The following is an 18,474-nucleotide window of genomic DNA, read 5'->3' on the forward strand; positions in this document are numbered from 1 at the left end:
TGCTGTTGCTTTATGCTTTATGAACGTGGACAACAGAGAAACATATTCTTCATGACCAAAGTTGGAATTGAAATAAAAAAGGAAAGTGAAACTTATGCTCGTCACCCTCTCCCTCCGGTCCACATTAATACAAATGATCCCAATACGTATGATTGTATGAAAATATCTTAAAATCAATACAAATGTATTTATTATAAACGTTAGTCCTTAACATCTATCACTGTGTATATCACCATTCAAACATCTTTTAAAAGTTGAACAAACCCCACACAGCTCAGTAAAGACTGTGAGATGTTGACTTTATTTGATCATTTCAGTAAAAACTAACGTTCATATTTCTCTTTTTGATTATAATACTGATGAACGTTCAGAAAAAAGCACTTTGGCAACTTACCACATACGTTTTAAAATGCTTAATAAGCACCGTAACTTTCATGATATCATTTCTCGGTCATAATCGGTTGTTTCCGTGAACAGCCGACTGTTGAGTGACGGCAAATGCTGCGGCTGCAATGCATTGTGGGGCAGCATTTTCTCCTCTCCTTTCGGTTAGGGAGGTCCAGTGGTTCCTAAGCTAAAGGAGGTTATAAAGGAAGTTTGAAACCTCCTTTCCTTTCATTTGGAGAATTGGAACGGCACTTATCATGGCTGCCACTGAGGGACTTCCGGGTCATTTCACTCCGTTAGGAAGGTTCCTAAACTAAATGGACTATTGGAATGCAACCAGGGTCTTCTAGCTCCTGTGTTGTTCTTCATTTTTTGTTTAAGGGCGGCTGGCAAACAGCTTTTAGGCGCAATACCGCCCCCTGGATTATATATAGTGAATGACAGACTTTTTTCCCACTCGTAAAAAAAAGGCGTGTTTGTCGTGTGACTGCATGCACCGAACCGTGACGTCCGAACCGTGACGGTATGGGACGGATACCGTTACACCCCTACGTGGCACCAAACATAATCTTTTCAAAGCTTTTCAAATATGTATCACGCTCGTGTCTGCTCTGACCTCTAAGCCTCATGACTCATTTTTAATCTAAGTGCTGATGACCTGTAGAGTTTCAGAGGTGAATCTAAGCCGCCTCGGTTTAATCAGCCAAGCCTCTTATCTTGCTTAATTAAAGACTCATTGACACAGGCCTTGTTCTTTGATTACTAATTCTCCTTCCACAACCTTCTCAATCTGCAGGAAACCCCATGTCTGGAGCTGGAGTTTGACCACTTCAGCTGCCCTGTCAAATATCCTGATATGACCATCATCGAGGACCATGCTAACTGGAACATTTCCAGAGAGCTGGGCTTCAATTACTGCCACACCGGTTTGGTAAGATAAGCTCATGTACTGTTGTGTCAGATTCATCAGGAGATCAGCTTTGTAGTTCACTCATACACAGACAGTCACTTAAAAAGTATGATATGAATTAGATTAAATTACTACACCAATGTAGTTTTGTTCTTACATTATTCCAAATGTTGCCAACATATTCTAAACCAGAGAATTATGTTATTTAAATGTAATGTATAATTTTAAGGAAATGTGGTCTCCTGTAATGGCGTCTTATCCCCTTTGTGTCAGTGTTGTTGTTGTTGTCATGAATTCAACTTTTATCCAGTTGAAAGACGCATTTTAACAATTTCTCTTAAAAATGTTACAGTTTTTTAACTATATAATTCAACAAGATAAGAAATGTTAGTCAGACGTCTGGAAGTTGTCAGAGAAACAAACTAGCTATTGTTAGCCGTTAGCTTACAGCCTCTCTGACTTTGTCAGCAAGATAAACACTTATTTTTTACATAAAACTCTTTTACAGTGTTCTTTCATCGGCTTAAATCGCTCTGTCCGTTTGTTTTGAAGAAGAGCATCATTCTGTTAATAATTCAACTCTGGGTAGAAACCCTCTGAATACAAAACAATAAATATTAGCTGTAGAAGCTAACTTCACTCAGTCAGAGACCCCTATTGGCAGAAAATGACATACAGTGCATTTAATATCACATGTTTATTACATTATGTTTCATGTGACACAATGAGGTGTTGACATTGTTGTTCGGTTAATTGTATTGAACTATGTTACATGTGCGGTGTCATAGAGTAACAGACTGGCCCGTGACAACCCCCTGACGGACACCGACAACGAGCAGCTACGCCAAGTGTGTAACAGAGACCCGCTGTCTGAGATCACTGAGCAGGAGAAGGACTTCCTGTGGAGGCACAGGTACGAGTGTGTGGTTGTGTTCTGTTATGTTGGCTTTATGAGGGTTTATTGTGTACTGTCATTTGAGGCTGATCTATATGTCATTAAAGTTCTAACAAATGTATTCTCTCTGTCTATCATTTCAGACAAGACTGCGTCAACATGCCGGAGATCCTTCCCAAGATCCTCCTGGCTGTGAAATGGAACTCCAGAGATGAGATTGCACAGGTAAGCTCCGGTTTCTCTCGCTGACACACCTTTATTTGAAGGACATCACGCCAGTGGCTCAAACATGCAAATCTGCTGATATATACACAGATAGCAAAACTTGCTTGCAGTCAAATAGTCTTTTTTGATCAGGAAGCGTCCTAGCAGAGTGAAATGTCCGGGAAGTATTTAAATGTCAGCCGTGATAAGAGCAGTTAGAATCCTCTATGGGAAAGAAGCTTCAATGCTTCTTTATCATCTTGTTTAGCGTAGGATACAACGGACCATCCTTTACCAAAGGAAAGGAGTTAATGCCATAACTCGCAAAAGTGTTTATATGTTTTGAACTTTCAACAATATGTTAAACCAAAAGGCAAACAATGAGCGTTACGCTAGTTACTTTAAAATGACCTAGTAAAGTTTTACAGTGTTTACTAAATGGGATGGCGTTTCTCAAGCTTTTTTTTTTTTATTCAATATTTTTGAATTTTGATATGCACAGTAATAGATTTCTAATCCAAACAAAGTATGCATATATTGCCTACAGTATTATTTATTCAAACAGTTTCACACGATCATACTAATTGAATTCATGTTGATTAATACTAGTGGACAGGAGTGTGAGTGCGAGTTTCACTTTCCTTTATTTGAATTCAAACCTTGGTAATGAAGTTATAAAGCCTGCATGATGCATAATGCTAAGTATCTAGATGCACCTCTGGTAGTCCATTCACGTCAAATTGTGTTTTCCCCACGGCAAAAGCCAATAAGTAACATCTCAGCCGGTGTAAGTGCAGTCGGATTCGCTGAGGACCGCAGTTGTCTTTTCTAAAGCCCCGATGAATATTCCTTCACATCTTTTCTTAACCCCGTGACCTTTTTCAGTAAGGTAAAGGCAAAGTGTTTAGGAAAAGACATAGGACCTTATTTTATAGACAATTTGACCATATCCACTGTCTCTTGTTTAATATTTCCCTCCTAAAAAATATATATATTTTGGAAGTAAATGTAAGATTTCTTTCATTTAAGATGTACTGCCTCCTGAAGGACTGGCCCACCATCAAGCCGGAGCAGGCCATGGAGCTGCTGGATTGCAACTTCCCTGATCCTATGGTCCGAGACTTTGCCGTAAAGTGCCTTGACAAATATCTAACTGATGACAAACTCTCGCAGTACCTCATTCAACTTGTTCAGGTGTGTTGCATCCTCATTACACTTTAAATATAATTTAATTAAACATTCAATCAAGGTTTATGTTTCTTTTCATATACTGTAGTTGTGTTTTTTTCTGTCAAATAATAATGATGTTAAAGTATTTTCTCTGTTTTCTGTGCCCAGGTTCTAAAGTATGAGCAGTATCTTGACAACCCTCTTGCACGCTTCCTGCTGAAAAAGGCATTAACCAATCAGAGGATAGGACATTTCTTCTTCTGGCATTTGAAGTGAGTTCATTAAAAAAGGTCTTCTTTGAAGAATTTGAAGCTGTATGGGACTTGAAAGGTTAAACTGATGTTTGAATGTCACTTCGCTGTCTGGTCTCCAATCACGTTGGAGACAGTTCTGTGAAGACTGGTTTGTGTTTCATGTGTATTTGTATTGAGTCTGAACATATTCTACTGAAGCCATGGGAGGCAAATAAGAAAAACTATTATGTAAAATCCACTTTTTCATGTCTTTTATACATAAATATGTGTCCCCTCTGCGTTAAAGCTACAGACAGAGAATCAGCACTTTAGAAGCAGGGCTGAAACAGAGGGGATTATGGGATGCTGCAATGATCAGTTTGGTGTTTTTGAGCCAAACCCTTCAGAGACATGTTTTGTATATATCTGAGACCTTTAATATATTGTTGAAAAAGAGTATAATAAGGGACCTTTAAGAGCAGGGGATTATCATTGATTGTTGTTTTAATACTCCTTTCACCCACAAGAGGCACCACTACACCGTTCTGAAAATAGCGTTCATGTTTTCTTTCAGGTGAGCTTTAATTTATTCTTTTACTATAAACATGTCAAGGTCCATACATTGTGTGCTGAAATGATTATAACACAGCAAAAACCTGAGAACAACATAAAATCACTCAATTTAATGGTGAAATAGAAGAAAAATGATCCAGGATCTTTTTTTTTCCCATGCAAAATTCCACCTGTTTTCACAGATGAATAAAAAAATGATAAAGGAAAATAATCATAAAACATAATCATAACTCAACTATCAATTATTAAGCTATAAACATAGGAAAACAAATATTTAGATCAAACTTAGAAAATGGATGACCAAAATATTTTCCCTTTAATTGCCTCCCAGGCTTTCCACACATTTCCCATTAGGACACGGACAACCTCCTTAATGTTTATTTTCGTGTCTTCATGTTTGTAGGTCGGAGATGCACAACAAGACGGTGAGTCAGCGCTTCGGCCTGCTGCTGGAGTCGTACTGCCGGGCCTGTGGCATGTATCTGAAGCACCTGAGCAGACAGGTGGAGGCCATGGAGAAACTCATCAATCTCACTGACCTCCTCAAACAGGAGAAAAAAGACGAGGCGCAGAAGGTAACCCGACAGCCGACAGCTGCTAATCCTGATCCACTGAATCCTTCACTTTAATCTTTTTCAACATCCAAACCAATCAGGCCAAAATACAGCAGAGAGATACAGACAGCGTCTATTTTCAGTTTGCTGCATCTAAACGTCAACCACACATTTCTGAAAGTGTGAGTGAGGGATTTTTTTGTTAATTACCATATTACATTACATTACATTACATTGCATTTAGCTGACGCTTTTATCCAAAGCGACTTACAATAAGTACATTCGACCAGGAAGACACAACCTTGAAGAAAACAGAATCATATAAGTATATCAGGTTTCATAGAGCCAAACATTTCAAGTGCTACTCAACTGGCTTTAGGTAATCCAGTCCTTTATTAGTATACAAGTGCTTCGTTAATCGTTCTAACGCTCGAAGTGGAGTCGAAAGAGATGAGTTTTCAGTTTGCGCCGGAAGATGTGCAAGCTATCTGCCGTCCTGATGTCAATGGGGAGCTCATTCCACCATCTTAGAGCCAGGACAGCAAACCCACGTGTTTTCGCCGATGGGAACTTGGATCCCCCTCGCAGAGCGTAGTGCACGCGCTGGGGTGTACGGTTTAACCATGTCCTGGATGTAGGAAGGGCCAGATCCATTCGCAGCACGGTAAGCAAGTACCAGTGTCTTGAAGTGGATTCTAGCAGTTACCGGAAGCCAGTGAAGGGAGCGGAGGAGCGGAGTGGTGTGGGAGAATTTAGGAAGGTTGAAAACCAGACGAGCCGCTGCATTCTGGATGAGCTGCAGAGGTCGGATGGCACATGCAGGTAGACCAGCCAGGAGGGAGTTGCAGTAGTCTAGGCGTGAGATGACGAGAGCCTGGACCAGAACCTGAGTCGCTTTCTGAGTCAGCTGGGGACGTATTTTCCTGATGTTGTAAAGCGTGTATCTGCAGCAGCGGGTTGTAGCAGCGATGTTTGCAGTGAAGGACAGTTTGTTATCTAGGGTCACACCCAGATTCCTTGCAGTCTGAGTCGGGGAAACAACTGAGGTGCCGATGTTGATTGTCAGGTCAAGAGTTGGACAATCTTTTCCCGGGAGGAAGAGCAGCTCAGTCTTGTCAAGGTTGAGCTTGAGGTAGTGAGCAGACATCCACTGAGAGATGTCAGCTAGACAAGCAGAGATGCGTGCGACGACCTGGGTCTCTGAGCGGGGAAAGGACAGAATTAATTGGGTGTCGTCAGCGTAGCAGTGGTAAGAAAAACCATGCGGGCTAATGACTGATCCGAGCGAGTTTGTGTACAAGGAGAAGAGGAGGGGATCAAGAACAGAGCCCTGAGGGACCCCCGTAGTTAATTGACAAGGGTCGGACTCAGACCCTCTCCAAGTCACCCTGTAGGTACGGTCTTTCAGGTATGAGGTGAGGAGGGAAAGTGCAGAGCCTGAAACTCCAAGTTTTTGGAGAGTGCGAAGGAGGATCTGATGATTCACCGTGTCGAATGCAGCAGACAGGTCCAACAGGATGATGACAGAGGAGAGGGATGCAGTTTTGGCAGTGTGCAGTTCCTCCGTGACAGCAATGAGAGCAGTTTCTGTGGAGTGACCTGCCTTGAAACCAGACTGGTGCGGATCCAGAAGGTTGTTCTGATTGAGATAACAGGAGAGTTGTTTAAAGACAGCGCGTTCAAGTGTTTTAGACAGGAACGGGAGGAGAGAGACAGGCCTGTAGTTTATAACATCAGACGGGTTGAGAGTGGGTTTCTTTAGGAGAGGGTTTACTCTTGCCTCCTTGAGACTGTTTGGAAAGTGACCAGAAGTTAGAGAAGTGTTGATGAAATGGGTGAGAAACGGTAGAATATCAGGAGCGATAGTCTGAAGGAGGTTTGAAGGGATAGGGTCCAGAGGACAGGTGGTAGGGCGGGCAGAGGTAATGAGGGTAAGAACCTCACTTGGAGAGAGAGGGGAAAAGGAGGTTAGTGTGTTGGTGGAAGGAAGGTCTGGTGACCCAGCGGTGAGTAAAGGTGAGTCAGAAAAGGAAGAGCGAATATCATCAACCTTTTTTTCAAAGTGGGTAACAAAGTCGCTTGACAGAAGTGAGGAGGGGGGGGGAGGAGCTTTTGGAGGGTCCAAGAGGGTGGAGAAGATGGAAAATAGTTTTTTAGGATTGGAATAGGAAGATTGGATCTTATCTTGAAAGAAAGTGCTTTTTGCCTGAGAGATCGAAGCAGAGAAAGAGGAGAGGAGAGCCTGATAGGTTAGGAGGTCGTCACGGTGTTTGGATTTCCACCATTTCCGCTCTGCTGCCCTAAGGATGGTTCTATTAGCACGCAGTGCATCATTTAGCCAGGAAGCAGGAGGGGACTGACGAGCCTGCCGAGATGTCAGAGGACAGAGCGAGTCCAGAGTGGATGAGAGAGTAGAGAGGAGAGTTTCTGCAGCAGAGTTTGGAGGCAGTAGTTGGAACGAATCAGAGGAAGGGAGGGCTGAGAGCACCGACGAGGCAAAGGTAGAGGGGGAGAGGGAACGAAGGTTACGGCGGACAAGTGTAGGATGAGAAGAGATTAGTTTGTTATGTTTGGAAAGGGGTAGAGAGAATGAAATGAAGAAGTGATCGGATGTGTGGAGCGGGTTTACAGAGAGGTTAGAAGTAGCGCAGTTCCTTGAGAATATGAGATCAAGGACATTGCCAGCTTTATGAGTCGGTGGGGACGGAGAGAGTGAGAAAGCAAAGGCGGTTAACATAGATTCATGTGCACTATTCTTAAATAAAACCTGGTTCTAGGGGTGGTAAGATATTGAATATACTCTACTGTATCTCAGCTTGTTCTACGTGGGATCATTTGCCCACTCTAAAGGATTATACCACGAACATCTTGTACAAATATGAATTGGCTGGTGATTCTTTAAGCCGCCAGCATGAGACTCGCTTTGGTGTTCCGCTGCTTTCACGGCGTTCTCCCCCTCACACATATCACATATCCTGGGCAAGTCTTATAGCGTATGAGCATGGATGTGTGTATAGGACTCGTGTTCTTACATCTCAAGGGAAGCAGGTGATACTTATTAGTATATGACAAGTGGGTTTTTTAAAATAAAAAACTGTTAAGCAGAAAAAGACCCATCTCGTATTATTGTTTTCAAATTAAGGCCTTTTCTCAAGACAATGTAAATACACTTAAATGATGGCACTATTTAAGAATTACCCGTGTTTAAATAGTTTGTAGACACGGCAAACAGTATTTGAAGTGTTACTGTCTAATGTCTAAACAAATGAATTGATTAGCTAGCTACCTAGCAAATTGTCTTAATATCTAAATACATCATCCTCAATGAAATACCATCCTTTTTTTTCTTTTTAAATGTAAATCCACACAGCACCAAACTGCTCAGCTGCATCACCTCGTTGCTACAGTTGAATCATTCTGCTGAGGGAAAGCAGCAGCATGTTTTTGAACTTTACATGGGTTTCTCTGCTTTAAGGTTCAAATGAAGTTTCTGGTGGAGCAGATGAGAAGGCCTGACTACATGGACGCCCTGCAGAGCTTCACCTCCCCTCTGAATCCTGCACATCAGCTGGGAAACCTCCGGTACATCGCTCATCTTAGTCTCCCCTCTTCAAAGCCTGGCATTTACTATTAATATTTCATATTTATCTGTTACTTTTCAAAAAACATTTGTTTGAAATCCACATGAAACACTCTTCATATGAATTAAAACCACTGCAGCACTTTAGATTTAAAAATAAAATGTTACCTTAAAGCTGGTTCTCAGCTACTCCCTCCTCCTTATTTCCTTGCACTAAAACAGTGATAATGAACACCAGCAGCAAATGCCAGGAGTTGACTTTTCATTATAACTAATTATGTCTGGTATGTTAACTGCATGCCAAATGAATGAGAGCACAAAAGGCCAAATTGCTTCCTAAGTATGACCGGTTACTGACAGGCAATGTAGCATTTAAAAGGCTATTATTGAAATGGAGTCTGGCACAGAGCTCACTCCACCCTAAAGCACCACGGCTACAGAAACATCCCGACAGCCCTCAGGTCACAACAGTATCACAATGTGTTTTAACCAGATTAGATAACACTCATCTGTCCTGCTGTTACAACAGACATGTGAATTAACCACAGACACTTGCCTCGTCAAGAGGACATATTATGTTGGTCGATATTTGTTTTTTTATGTCTCTACTCTCACATGTCTCCTTGCTTTCATGTTCAAAAAGCTCTTTATTTTCCTCATACTGCCTGTGCTGCAGCACCTCTTTTCACCCTCTGTCTGAAACCAGAGTCCAGTCTGCTCTGATTGGTTAAGTGACCGGCTCTGATTGGTCAACCGCTTAGAAAAGAACATACATTGTGTTGGAGTGTTACATAGTGATGTTACTATGTTCGGATGTCAACCAAGGGGTCCAATGAAGGCGTTTCAGGCGGAGGGGGTAGGGAGAGTGTGGGAGAGAAACTCCCTCTGGAGGGAACACCAGGATTTCAGCCTTTGCAGACCATTTAGATGCACTAAAACCTATAGAACACACTACAGGGAAGGGAAATGCCCTAATAGGGCCTCCATATGGACTCACCGCAGTGCTTCGCAACAGAATAAATAAAGGGAAAACAATTTAGGATATGATAAAAATTGCAAAATGTGCTCCTGGGGGCACCTACTGTATGGGAACAACCACAGAGGCAGTTTGGAGTAGCCCTATAAACTTTGCAAAATGCACTTATGAAATGTACAGGTGGTTAGTGTTCGCCAAGCGGCCATTGTCCTCCTCCTTTCTCTTTACGTTACCGGCCTAATCGGCATCCTATCGCAAGAATGCCTACATATATCTTTGGCATTAAATAAAAAATGTTTGGCAGGAGATCCTGTTCCATAAATATAGAAGCAATACTGATGTATATATTGTTTGGAGTCAGGGCTCAAAAGCACAGGTTGCCTGGGCCCAGAACTTTAACTCGACCTCCTCCATCAAGTTGACTGATGGGTCTGGCATTGTGACGGCTTCTTGTTTGGAAAAACAATCCAGCCAACAATCGCTATGGGGAACAAACTATAAGCCAATCAGCACCAAGGGCCAGACTGACGCTGTTGTCAAGCTGTGTCAATAGACGGCCATATAGCCCAACATCGTTTTTACCGGACTCTGAACTGTTTCCAGTCGGCTCCATGGAGTGGGCGGATTCAAAGGTCCGGAGAGGGCAACTCAAACTCTTAAAGCCCCGGGAGTACAGTATGTTGGCATGGCTACGCATCAGTGTCAATGTATAATGCTCAGGGGATTGGTGAGGAAGAATCTGAGAAGATGGAAGCTGAGTGTAATGAGTTGTGGTCTTCCTCTTTAAACATATCCCTGTCTGTGTTTCAGCCTGGAGGAATGCAGGATGATGTCATCAGCCAAGCGGCCTCTGTGGCTCAACTGGGAAAACCCGGATATGATGTCAGAGCTGCTCTTTCAGAACAACGAAATCATCTTCAAAAATGGAGATGGTGAGTTTAGTCTCTGTGTTTTCCCCCCTTGCTGCCCACCCTCTGCGTATCACACACACAGATTTGGAAGAAGCTCCTGCTGAGCCTGCAACATAATTAACTCTAGCCCTCTGGGGCGTATCATGGCGCACAACCTCATCCATGTTCTGTACACGGATTTCAAAAAAAGAACAAGTCACATTATCGGAGTGGCACTAGCTGCGGCTGCCAGAGCGTTTTGCTGCACCGTCTGTGACCAAAACTGCCTCTGACAGCTCTGCTCCATTATGTATGGTGGATTGATCAAAGAGCAGCTAAGCAGCTAATATTCACCTGACTGACACCCACCTCCTCGTCTCTCTCTGTGCCCCCGCAGATCTGAGGCAGGACATGCTGACGCTGCAGATCATTAGGATAATGGAGAACATCTGGCAGAACCAAGGCCTTGATCTCAGGTAGGCTCTGCGCTTCTCCATGACAGCGAGGATGCAGGTGCACATTAAACAGCCGCTGGATGCTTTCATGTCTCTGCGCCTCTGTACCTGAATGCAGATTAGCGGCAAGCCACCTCGAGTCATGTAATATGAAGTCCATCACTGCCGCCCTAATTATTTTCTGCCCCCTCGTTATGTCTTCCTCTCCCAGGATGCTCCCGTACGGCTGCCTGTCAATCGGAGACTGCGTGGGCTTGATCGAGGTGGTGAGGAACTCTCACACCATCATGCAGATCCAGTGCAAAGGAGGCCTGAAGGGGGCGCTGCAGTTCAACAGCCACACGCTGCATCAGTGGCTCAAGGATAAGAACAAGGGGGAGATGTGAGTGGAGACAGCAGTGATTTATAGTGTGATCTGCAGGCTGTAGGGAGTGTTGGAGATAATGTAAAGACTAATGTGGAGACTTAGGGTGCTTTCACTCCTGCAGCTCGCTCCATCTAGGCCCAACCAAGGAGAACAAAAGATGCAATGTGGCATTTTACTTCTGGTCTGGTTTAAGATATTATAAATGCATCAAGAGAAGAACACTTCAAATGATACAGGCTGACAGGTAGAGCATTAACAGTTAGTTTGTTGCATTAACAGAAAAATAAACGGCAATTATTTTTGGCATAAAATGAAGCCTAGTAAATACAGTATGTAGATTTCCATTTCTTTTTTACTCTGTTTCAAATCCTAAAAGTGCATAACCTTGGGTTTCTGGCGAGACAAAACAAGACATGTAGCATCTATTCTTGTTCTTTGGTGTGATATATGCTTCCAAAGTAATAACTGATATAAGAATGATTAAAACTATTAGACAGCAAACCAACCGCATCTCATGAATAATGACCAACAGGTGGAGTAATGACTGCCTGCTTATTACTGCGGGATTGCTTTCACACAATTTCTAATGTACTTAATGACCTGACTCGGTACTAAAAGGTCAAGCACAATACCCATAATAACACATGCATACAGGTTACCATGGTTACCAAATGAATTGTATAAAAAAGTCATGCCTTACACAGATACAATTTAAGATTGCTTTCTGAACAGATTTCCCAATCAGCAAATGGATATATTTTTATTTTAGCTTTGACATCATGCTAAGTACAAAATAATTTTAAATAATAAAAGTGAAATAAATGTTATTTATAGATTGCTTTTCAAGGTATTCAAAGACACTGTACAAGAAGTAAAATTCATTAAAGAAATCACAAAAACAAAAAAGCAGCTCTGCTAAGGTTTTGTTTTGTGATTTGAATATAGACAGATTGGGGCAGTCATGAATGTGTGGAGTTCAAGAGAGAGGGGGCCGTTATGGAACAATATTCAAATCTTTCTGCAGAGTTGGCTTAAGTGCTGGAGGGAACATCTTTTCCTTCTTTTTGTGGGAATGCATCAAGCCCCTTAATCATTTGGGAGACTGAAATGTTTTCCCTCTGATTGATTCTCCAGGTATGACCAGGCCATAGATCTGTTCACGCGCTCGTGTGCGGGCTACTGTGTAGCCACATTCATCCTGGGCATCGGGGACAGACACAACAGCAACATTATGGTCAAAGATGATGGACAGGTACAGATTACACTCTGATATCCTCTCAATGTTATAAATGCTACTCTGTTTCTCTCTCGTTGATTTCCTCATATTCTTTCTTTCACAGCTGTTCCACATAGACTTCGGCCATTTCCTCGACCACAAAAAGAAGAAGTTTGGCTACAAGAGGGAGCGCGTGCCCTTCGTGCTCACACAGGACTTCCTGATCGTCATTAGCAAAGGAACTCAAGAGTGCACCAAAACAAGGGAGTTTGAAAGGTAAGACCAGCAACAATTCCAAAGCCAAATTAAGATTTAAGAATTAAGATTTTTACATTTAAGATATCTAAAAACAACTTATCAGATACTGGTTTCCATTCTGAGGAGCCAACACAATAGACAACAAAGTTAAAGGTTTATGTAACATTTTCGCTATAAAATTACTCCAAACAACTACAGCTATGTTTTAGTTGAGTCGTGTAATTATATCATATCCAATGTTCCAAACTATTTTCACACCTGGAGAAATTGGTAATCTTAAGAGGGTAAAAGTAGGTTTCATCAGTTCATGGCCACCCCTTTTAGCATGACTGATGATTTTGAACTAGTTTTATTCCCCTTTTTCTTATGATAACTCATTGTTTTTAATTATATATTTTAACTGGATTAAGGATTTTAGACATTCATATTCTGAATCTGAAGTTATCAGACAAAACAAGCTAAGCAAACGCTAGCGGTTAGCTTGTAGCTCCTCCATCCTATGTCCACTGAACCGTATCAACAAAACACCGATTTTGAACAGGCTTTATTCAGCGTTATTCTCGCTTTTACTCACCTGGTATGTTTGTTTTGGAAAAGAAGAAACCTCTGAAGATAATCTGCCTCGGTGTTAAACCTCCTGAACAACAGAGGACTAGGGCTGACTGCTATGACGGAAATAAATGCCACCAGACTATACTATCCTACGTGGAAGATTTGTAGAATATCCTACTCATGTGATTGTTTCCATATCGTCATTTTCCCCCGCTTATATCCATTTGTGTATTTTCCCCAGGTTCCAGGAGATGTGTTACAAGGCGTACCTGGCGATCCGGCAGCACGCCAACCTCTTCATCAACCTGTTCTCCATGATGCTGGGCTCCGGGATGCCCGAGCTGCAGTCCTTCGACGACATCGCCTACATCAGGAAGACCCTGGCTCTGGACAAGACGGAGCAGGAGGCCCTGGACTACTTCATGAAGCAAATGAACGACGCTCACCACGGAGGCTGGACCACCAAGATGGACTGGATCTTCCACACCATCCGCCAGCACGCCATGAACTAGAGCAACGAGAGGACTGTGGCAACATCCGCACACTAAGAACCAAAAGAACAGAAGAGCCAGGTGGTCTTCTGCCAGCGTGTGACTCATGAAATAAGGGTGCTCAGAAGGGACAGTTTCAGGGACACAATGCCTAGACGCTAGGGTGGAGTTATATTTCATCAGTCGTCTTCATAGGAACTAAGCAAGTGTAATGGACCTCGACAACGTTGGCCTTCTCCCTCGTGTGAACAAACTACGGGCAACATTTGATTTTGTATTTGATTTGTATTCCCTTTCGGTACATCTGCAACCATCAGCATTAAGGAAGGAGCATCATGAAGCGGTGTACCTTGAGCACAGCCAGCTTTTTCTAAGATTTCCACTACCTATTTTGGGGATATCACTCACACAGACTGAAAGGGGAAGATAAGAAAAAAACTATAAAACAATCATCAACACTACGACAGGACTGACGGAGGACGCGTTGTTAAGCTAGCATTTAACGCTTCTGGTACTCAGATACCATGATTATTTTTACCCTACAGTTTAGAATTTACGCTACATAACAGACTTTTGTACAGCAGTATATCCTTAGACTTGTATGCATTCAGTGCACATATTCCTTTTTTTTCCTACTGAGCCAAAGTACTACATGTGTAACCCCCCACTACTCGGCAGTCTTATCGTGTGAAAAAAAAAAATTCCAAGCCTCTCGTGTGTACTCATAGCACTGATCTCCGCAGTATTTGTTTTTGTCTATCAGTATTATTCTGTGTCAGCTGTCGGGGCGTGACTGTCCGTCAACACCCCCCCCCCCCATGCAGACGGGGCGCGGACAGAGCCTGGGAAGGATGGTCAACATGTTGTGAGTTGTTGTGGAGCTGAGGAAAGGCGAGAGACGCAGAGGGAGATGTGCTGCGCTGTTACACTATGCAAGTTGTGATATATGTACTGCAGAAAGGAGAAGAAGATAAGTTGAAATGCTTTTACCCCGACATGCACACACAGACAAGTGGACTTTGCACATGGAAGAGGAAAAAAATGCTGCACTGTAACAGAATCGGCTGCTTCTTCCCGAGAAAAAAGAACTGAAAAACCGCCTTCGGACCCCGCCTTCTCCGCTTCTCCTCACCGGGTTTTTATTCTGATCTACAATTTTAAAGCCATCTGTAAAAAGGTTAGAGTTTTCTCCTGTCCTACTTGTCCTCGATCGCACACAAATAATTCACAACTGATCATTTAAAGGAGAACTTCACCCCCAAAATGTGTTGATCATTAACTCACCATGTGTTACCTTGGATTCTGGGAAATGTAGTTTTTCACGCATGCCTCCGCAGGTCTTAAAGAACTATTTTAAAATATCCTTTCCTAAACTCTCACCCTCTTGCACTTAAACCCAAGTCTAATATATCTAGTTCTTATGCTCATTTCTTCCGCATTTTCATTAAAACCTTACATTTTGATACCAAGGTTCTTCAGGTCCTTAAGAAAATTGGGAATTTGAAGATAACAAAGCAAGGCCTTGGACGTTTTTGAAAATATACATAAGGAAATTCAAGTTCTATTGTTATATGTGAGCTTCCGTAGAATTTGCTAGATCTCATTGTTTACATTCTACGATTGTGTCTCAATCGATGTGTCGGGTCCTGGAATTTGAGGGAATATGGCCTTGAAAGTCCTTGAATGTTAAGGGGTAAGTAGGTGAGAGATATACACTTCCGGATAAACAGTGTCAGGCAACTAATGCGTTTGAGTACAAAGTGTTGAATAGTTTTACAAAAAAAGACTTGTGTTTGGGAAGTAGTGAGCAGATGTCTTGATATAGTAAGATTGACCCTATTTACTTCTATTCATCAGGCTTTTTTTTATTCTTCGTTGACCGTCGAGGCATGTGAGAAACACTTTTATTCAAGGTGACACGTTAAGTAACTGATATAGAAATGATCGTTTTGATGGTAAAGTATTCCTTTAAGACAGCCTGTTTCCTCACACTTGCCACATCGTGACATCCAGGTAGAGAAAGTAACCGGAGTGAATTCTTTTTGAACCAAGTGTCTTCTTCCCTCCACTCTCCTATGATTGTCGCGCTTATGTATGGACGGTTGCAGGTTTTGCATACGTAAGAGGTCAGTTCATGTTCCAGCTTTACCAAATGATACCCAATGGGCGGTTTCCTGGACACGAGTCCATTTTTCTCTGTACGTGCGAACAGACTGAAACTGCTCAGAAAGCCGCCCCTGCTGAGATGCTCCTGTACCGGCTACAGAGCAGTGGGCCGGACCCAGACAAAAAAAACAAGACCCCATATACTTTATGGAAGAACTCTCTGAAAAATGCTATTTCCCTTTGTACCGTTCTGTTTCTCACACTGCATTATGCATGAGGTCCTCGAATATCTACTTTTATTTGTTGTTTTTTTTCTGTTGGTTGACCTGATGTTGTTTACTTGAATTTCATGTATAGAAATGACCTTGTTACTTGTGTGAGGTACAACAAAGTCACAATGAAGATAACCGAAAAAATGCTACATCATGTGCTTTCCTTGAATAACTACAGAGGTAATATATTTTTGTATTTTTAAAATGTACGCAAACTCGTAACTGCTAACCAAAAGAAAAAGGAAAAAAAAGAGGAGGCGGAGGAATCATGAATTAATGTGCAACGTCCTCATCCAGAAGCTAGTATAATGAATGAGAGGAGAGTTGTCGAATGAAGGACGTCGGAGTACGCTCCTCACATCAAGTGGAGGTCTGTAAGCACAATACAGAGGAAGACCCTACCCTGCATGTTTAAAAAAAAAGATCCAATCATGTGTTAGTTATATATCCATCTGTATATATATATCATTAAACCTTTTCAAATATTCGTTTTACTCATCCGCATATGTCTGATAAGAAACTGTATGCATTCATTTATTGTACTATTGAATAAAAACATTTCTCCCTATTGAAACACATTTTAGGTTTTATTATTCTGTTGCTTTTTATACATGTAGACAACTGTGAGTCATTTATAAGGCACTGCTTTTGCATTATTTGGATAAAGATTGACATTCATGTGGGATAAGGCTTCAAGATGTAAACAATTCATACATCCATCTTCCCATAGGCAACAAAGACTTGATGAGCTGGACACTTTGTTTTTTAAATAAAAAATGGGGCTGAATGCTATAAGTACAATTGAAAGAGTACTAATCTGCTTTTGGGGGTTCCCTGTAGTGTTTTAATATATTTCATTTTCACATTGCCACTTTAACCTTTAATGTGTGTGTTGTAGTGCCGAGAGATAGGGAGTCGGAGGCGGTGCAAAAGGGTAATTTATTAGAGTGTAGAAAAGGTCATGTTGTCCGGTTGCAGTCCGGGAAGAAGAGAGAGAAGCCAGGAGGGCACACAACATATATAGTCAACACACAACATGTCCGTGTGGAAACAAAACCCCAACTGTAGTTCCATGTGTGAATTATGAACCAGTGTATTAATAGGTGGTCACCACACAAGCCCCCCCAGAATTCAAACATGGCAAAAAAAATCCTCGCGTCCGTGGAGGAAGCACCACAGGGGCCGAGGAGGGTGGGGCCGCAGGTGAGGACCGGGCCGTCGGAAGGGGGCCGCAGTAGGCGTCGTGGCGAATGAAGTCATCACCCGCCAGTCGGTGAAAGCCGGGTCGCTGAGTCGCGACGGGCGTCAACAACCCGGTGGTCCCTAGCAGGAAGAAGCGCTGCCCGGCCGCAGGCGAGGGCACAGCGGCGGCGGGCATGAAGTCCTCGGGAGGAAGGAGCGCTGCCCGGCCGCAGGCGAGGGCACAGTGGCGGCGGGCATGAAGTCCTCGGGAGGAAGGAGCGGTCCCCCCGGGAGGAAGGAGCGCAACCCGGCCGCAGGCAGACGTGCAACGGAGGCGGGCACGAAGTCCTCGGCAGGCGTCGAGGCATCCCCGGGAAGCAGGAGAGCAACCCGGCCGCAGGCAGACGTGCCGCGGCGGCGGGCATGAAGTCCTCAGCAGATGTCGAGGCATCCCCGGGAAGCAGGAGAGGCCAGACAGGGTCCCGGAGCGCGCCACCCATGGGCCGATGGAGCATGGGCGACGTCCGGAACTGTCGAGGCGAGAGGGGGTACAGGAGTGCGCCACCCAGGCGCCGATAACGTGAGTGGCGTCTGGATATCCCCGGAAGGCAGGAGAGGCCAGACGGGCTCTGGAGCGCGCCACCCACGGGCCGATGGCAGCATGGGCGACGTCCAAAACCGTCGAGGCGAGGTCCAGGAGTGCACCACCCAGGCGCCGAAGGAAACTTGAGTGGCGTCTGGAACCGCCGTTGAGGTGGTGAAAAAGTGAGAGTGTCCACACGAGGTCAACCGGCTTGTCGAACCTCCTCTCCGGCACCAAAAAAAATCAAATCAAAAGGGCTGATAGCCGTTAGCACTAGCCGTCGTTAGCCCCACGTGGTTAGCCGCTAGCTGCCGTCAACCAGCGCAGCCGCACGCCCTGAAGTAACAAGCCCACGAGGCAGCAATCGGGTTGCTGGTCGACCCAGCAGGTCGTGCATGGTCTCCCTGTAGCCGGAAAGCCGATGCGGGAATGGCGAGCAACGTCCCCAGCCATTCCGCGGGGCGCGCACCGAGCCTCAGTCCGCGTGCCTGTAGCAGCTACGGTCGGCTCCAAAAAATCCCCGGCATTTCGAGAAAGAAACCTGGGTTTCCTTTGCCGTGTTCGGGTCCGTCTCGGAAACTTCCCAAGACGCTGTCGGGGTCACCAATGTAGTGCCGAGA

General features: G+C 43.6%; 1 protein-coding gene across 1 annotated transcript in view; it reads left to right on the forward strand.

Moving 5' to 3' along the window:
- The window catches only part of LOC117545508 (phosphatidylinositol 4,5-bisphosphate 3-kinase catalytic subunit alpha isoform), a 30,302-nt gene extending 13,673 nt beyond the window's left edge, over nucleotides 1–16,629 (forward strand). The window contains exons 9-21 of the mRNA XM_034215309.1: nucleotides 1,184–1,318; nucleotides 2,086–2,210; nucleotides 2,336–2,417; nucleotides 3,426–3,590; nucleotides 3,735–3,838; nucleotides 4,776–4,947; nucleotides 8,402–8,508; nucleotides 10,293–10,414; nucleotides 10,770–10,848; nucleotides 11,039–11,209; nucleotides 12,329–12,446; nucleotides 12,535–12,686; nucleotides 13,462–16,629. Of these exons, the coding sequence (XP_034071200.1) occupies nucleotides 1,184–1,318; nucleotides 2,086–2,210; nucleotides 2,336–2,417; nucleotides 3,426–3,590; nucleotides 3,735–3,838; nucleotides 4,776–4,947; nucleotides 8,402–8,508; nucleotides 10,293–10,414; nucleotides 10,770–10,848; nucleotides 11,039–11,209; nucleotides 12,329–12,446; nucleotides 12,535–12,686; nucleotides 13,462–13,732 (1,803 nt within the window). The 3' untranslated portion in view covers nucleotides 13,733–16,629. The remainder of the gene's footprint in view (nucleotides 1–1,183; nucleotides 1,319–2,085; nucleotides 2,211–2,335; nucleotides 2,418–3,425; nucleotides 3,591–3,734; nucleotides 3,839–4,775; nucleotides 4,948–8,401; nucleotides 8,509–10,292; nucleotides 10,415–10,769; nucleotides 10,849–11,038; nucleotides 11,210–12,328; nucleotides 12,447–12,534; nucleotides 12,687–13,461) is intronic.
- The last annotated feature ends 1,845 nt before the right edge of the window (nucleotides 16,630–18,474 follow it).

This window comes from Gymnodraco acuticeps, unplaced genomic scaffold (assembly GCF_902827175.1).
Source record: "Gymnodraco acuticeps unplaced genomic scaffold, fGymAcu1.1, whole genome shotgun sequence".
Lineage (NCBI taxonomy): Eukaryota > Metazoa > Chordata > Actinopteri > Perciformes > Bathydraconidae > Gymnodraco > Gymnodraco acuticeps.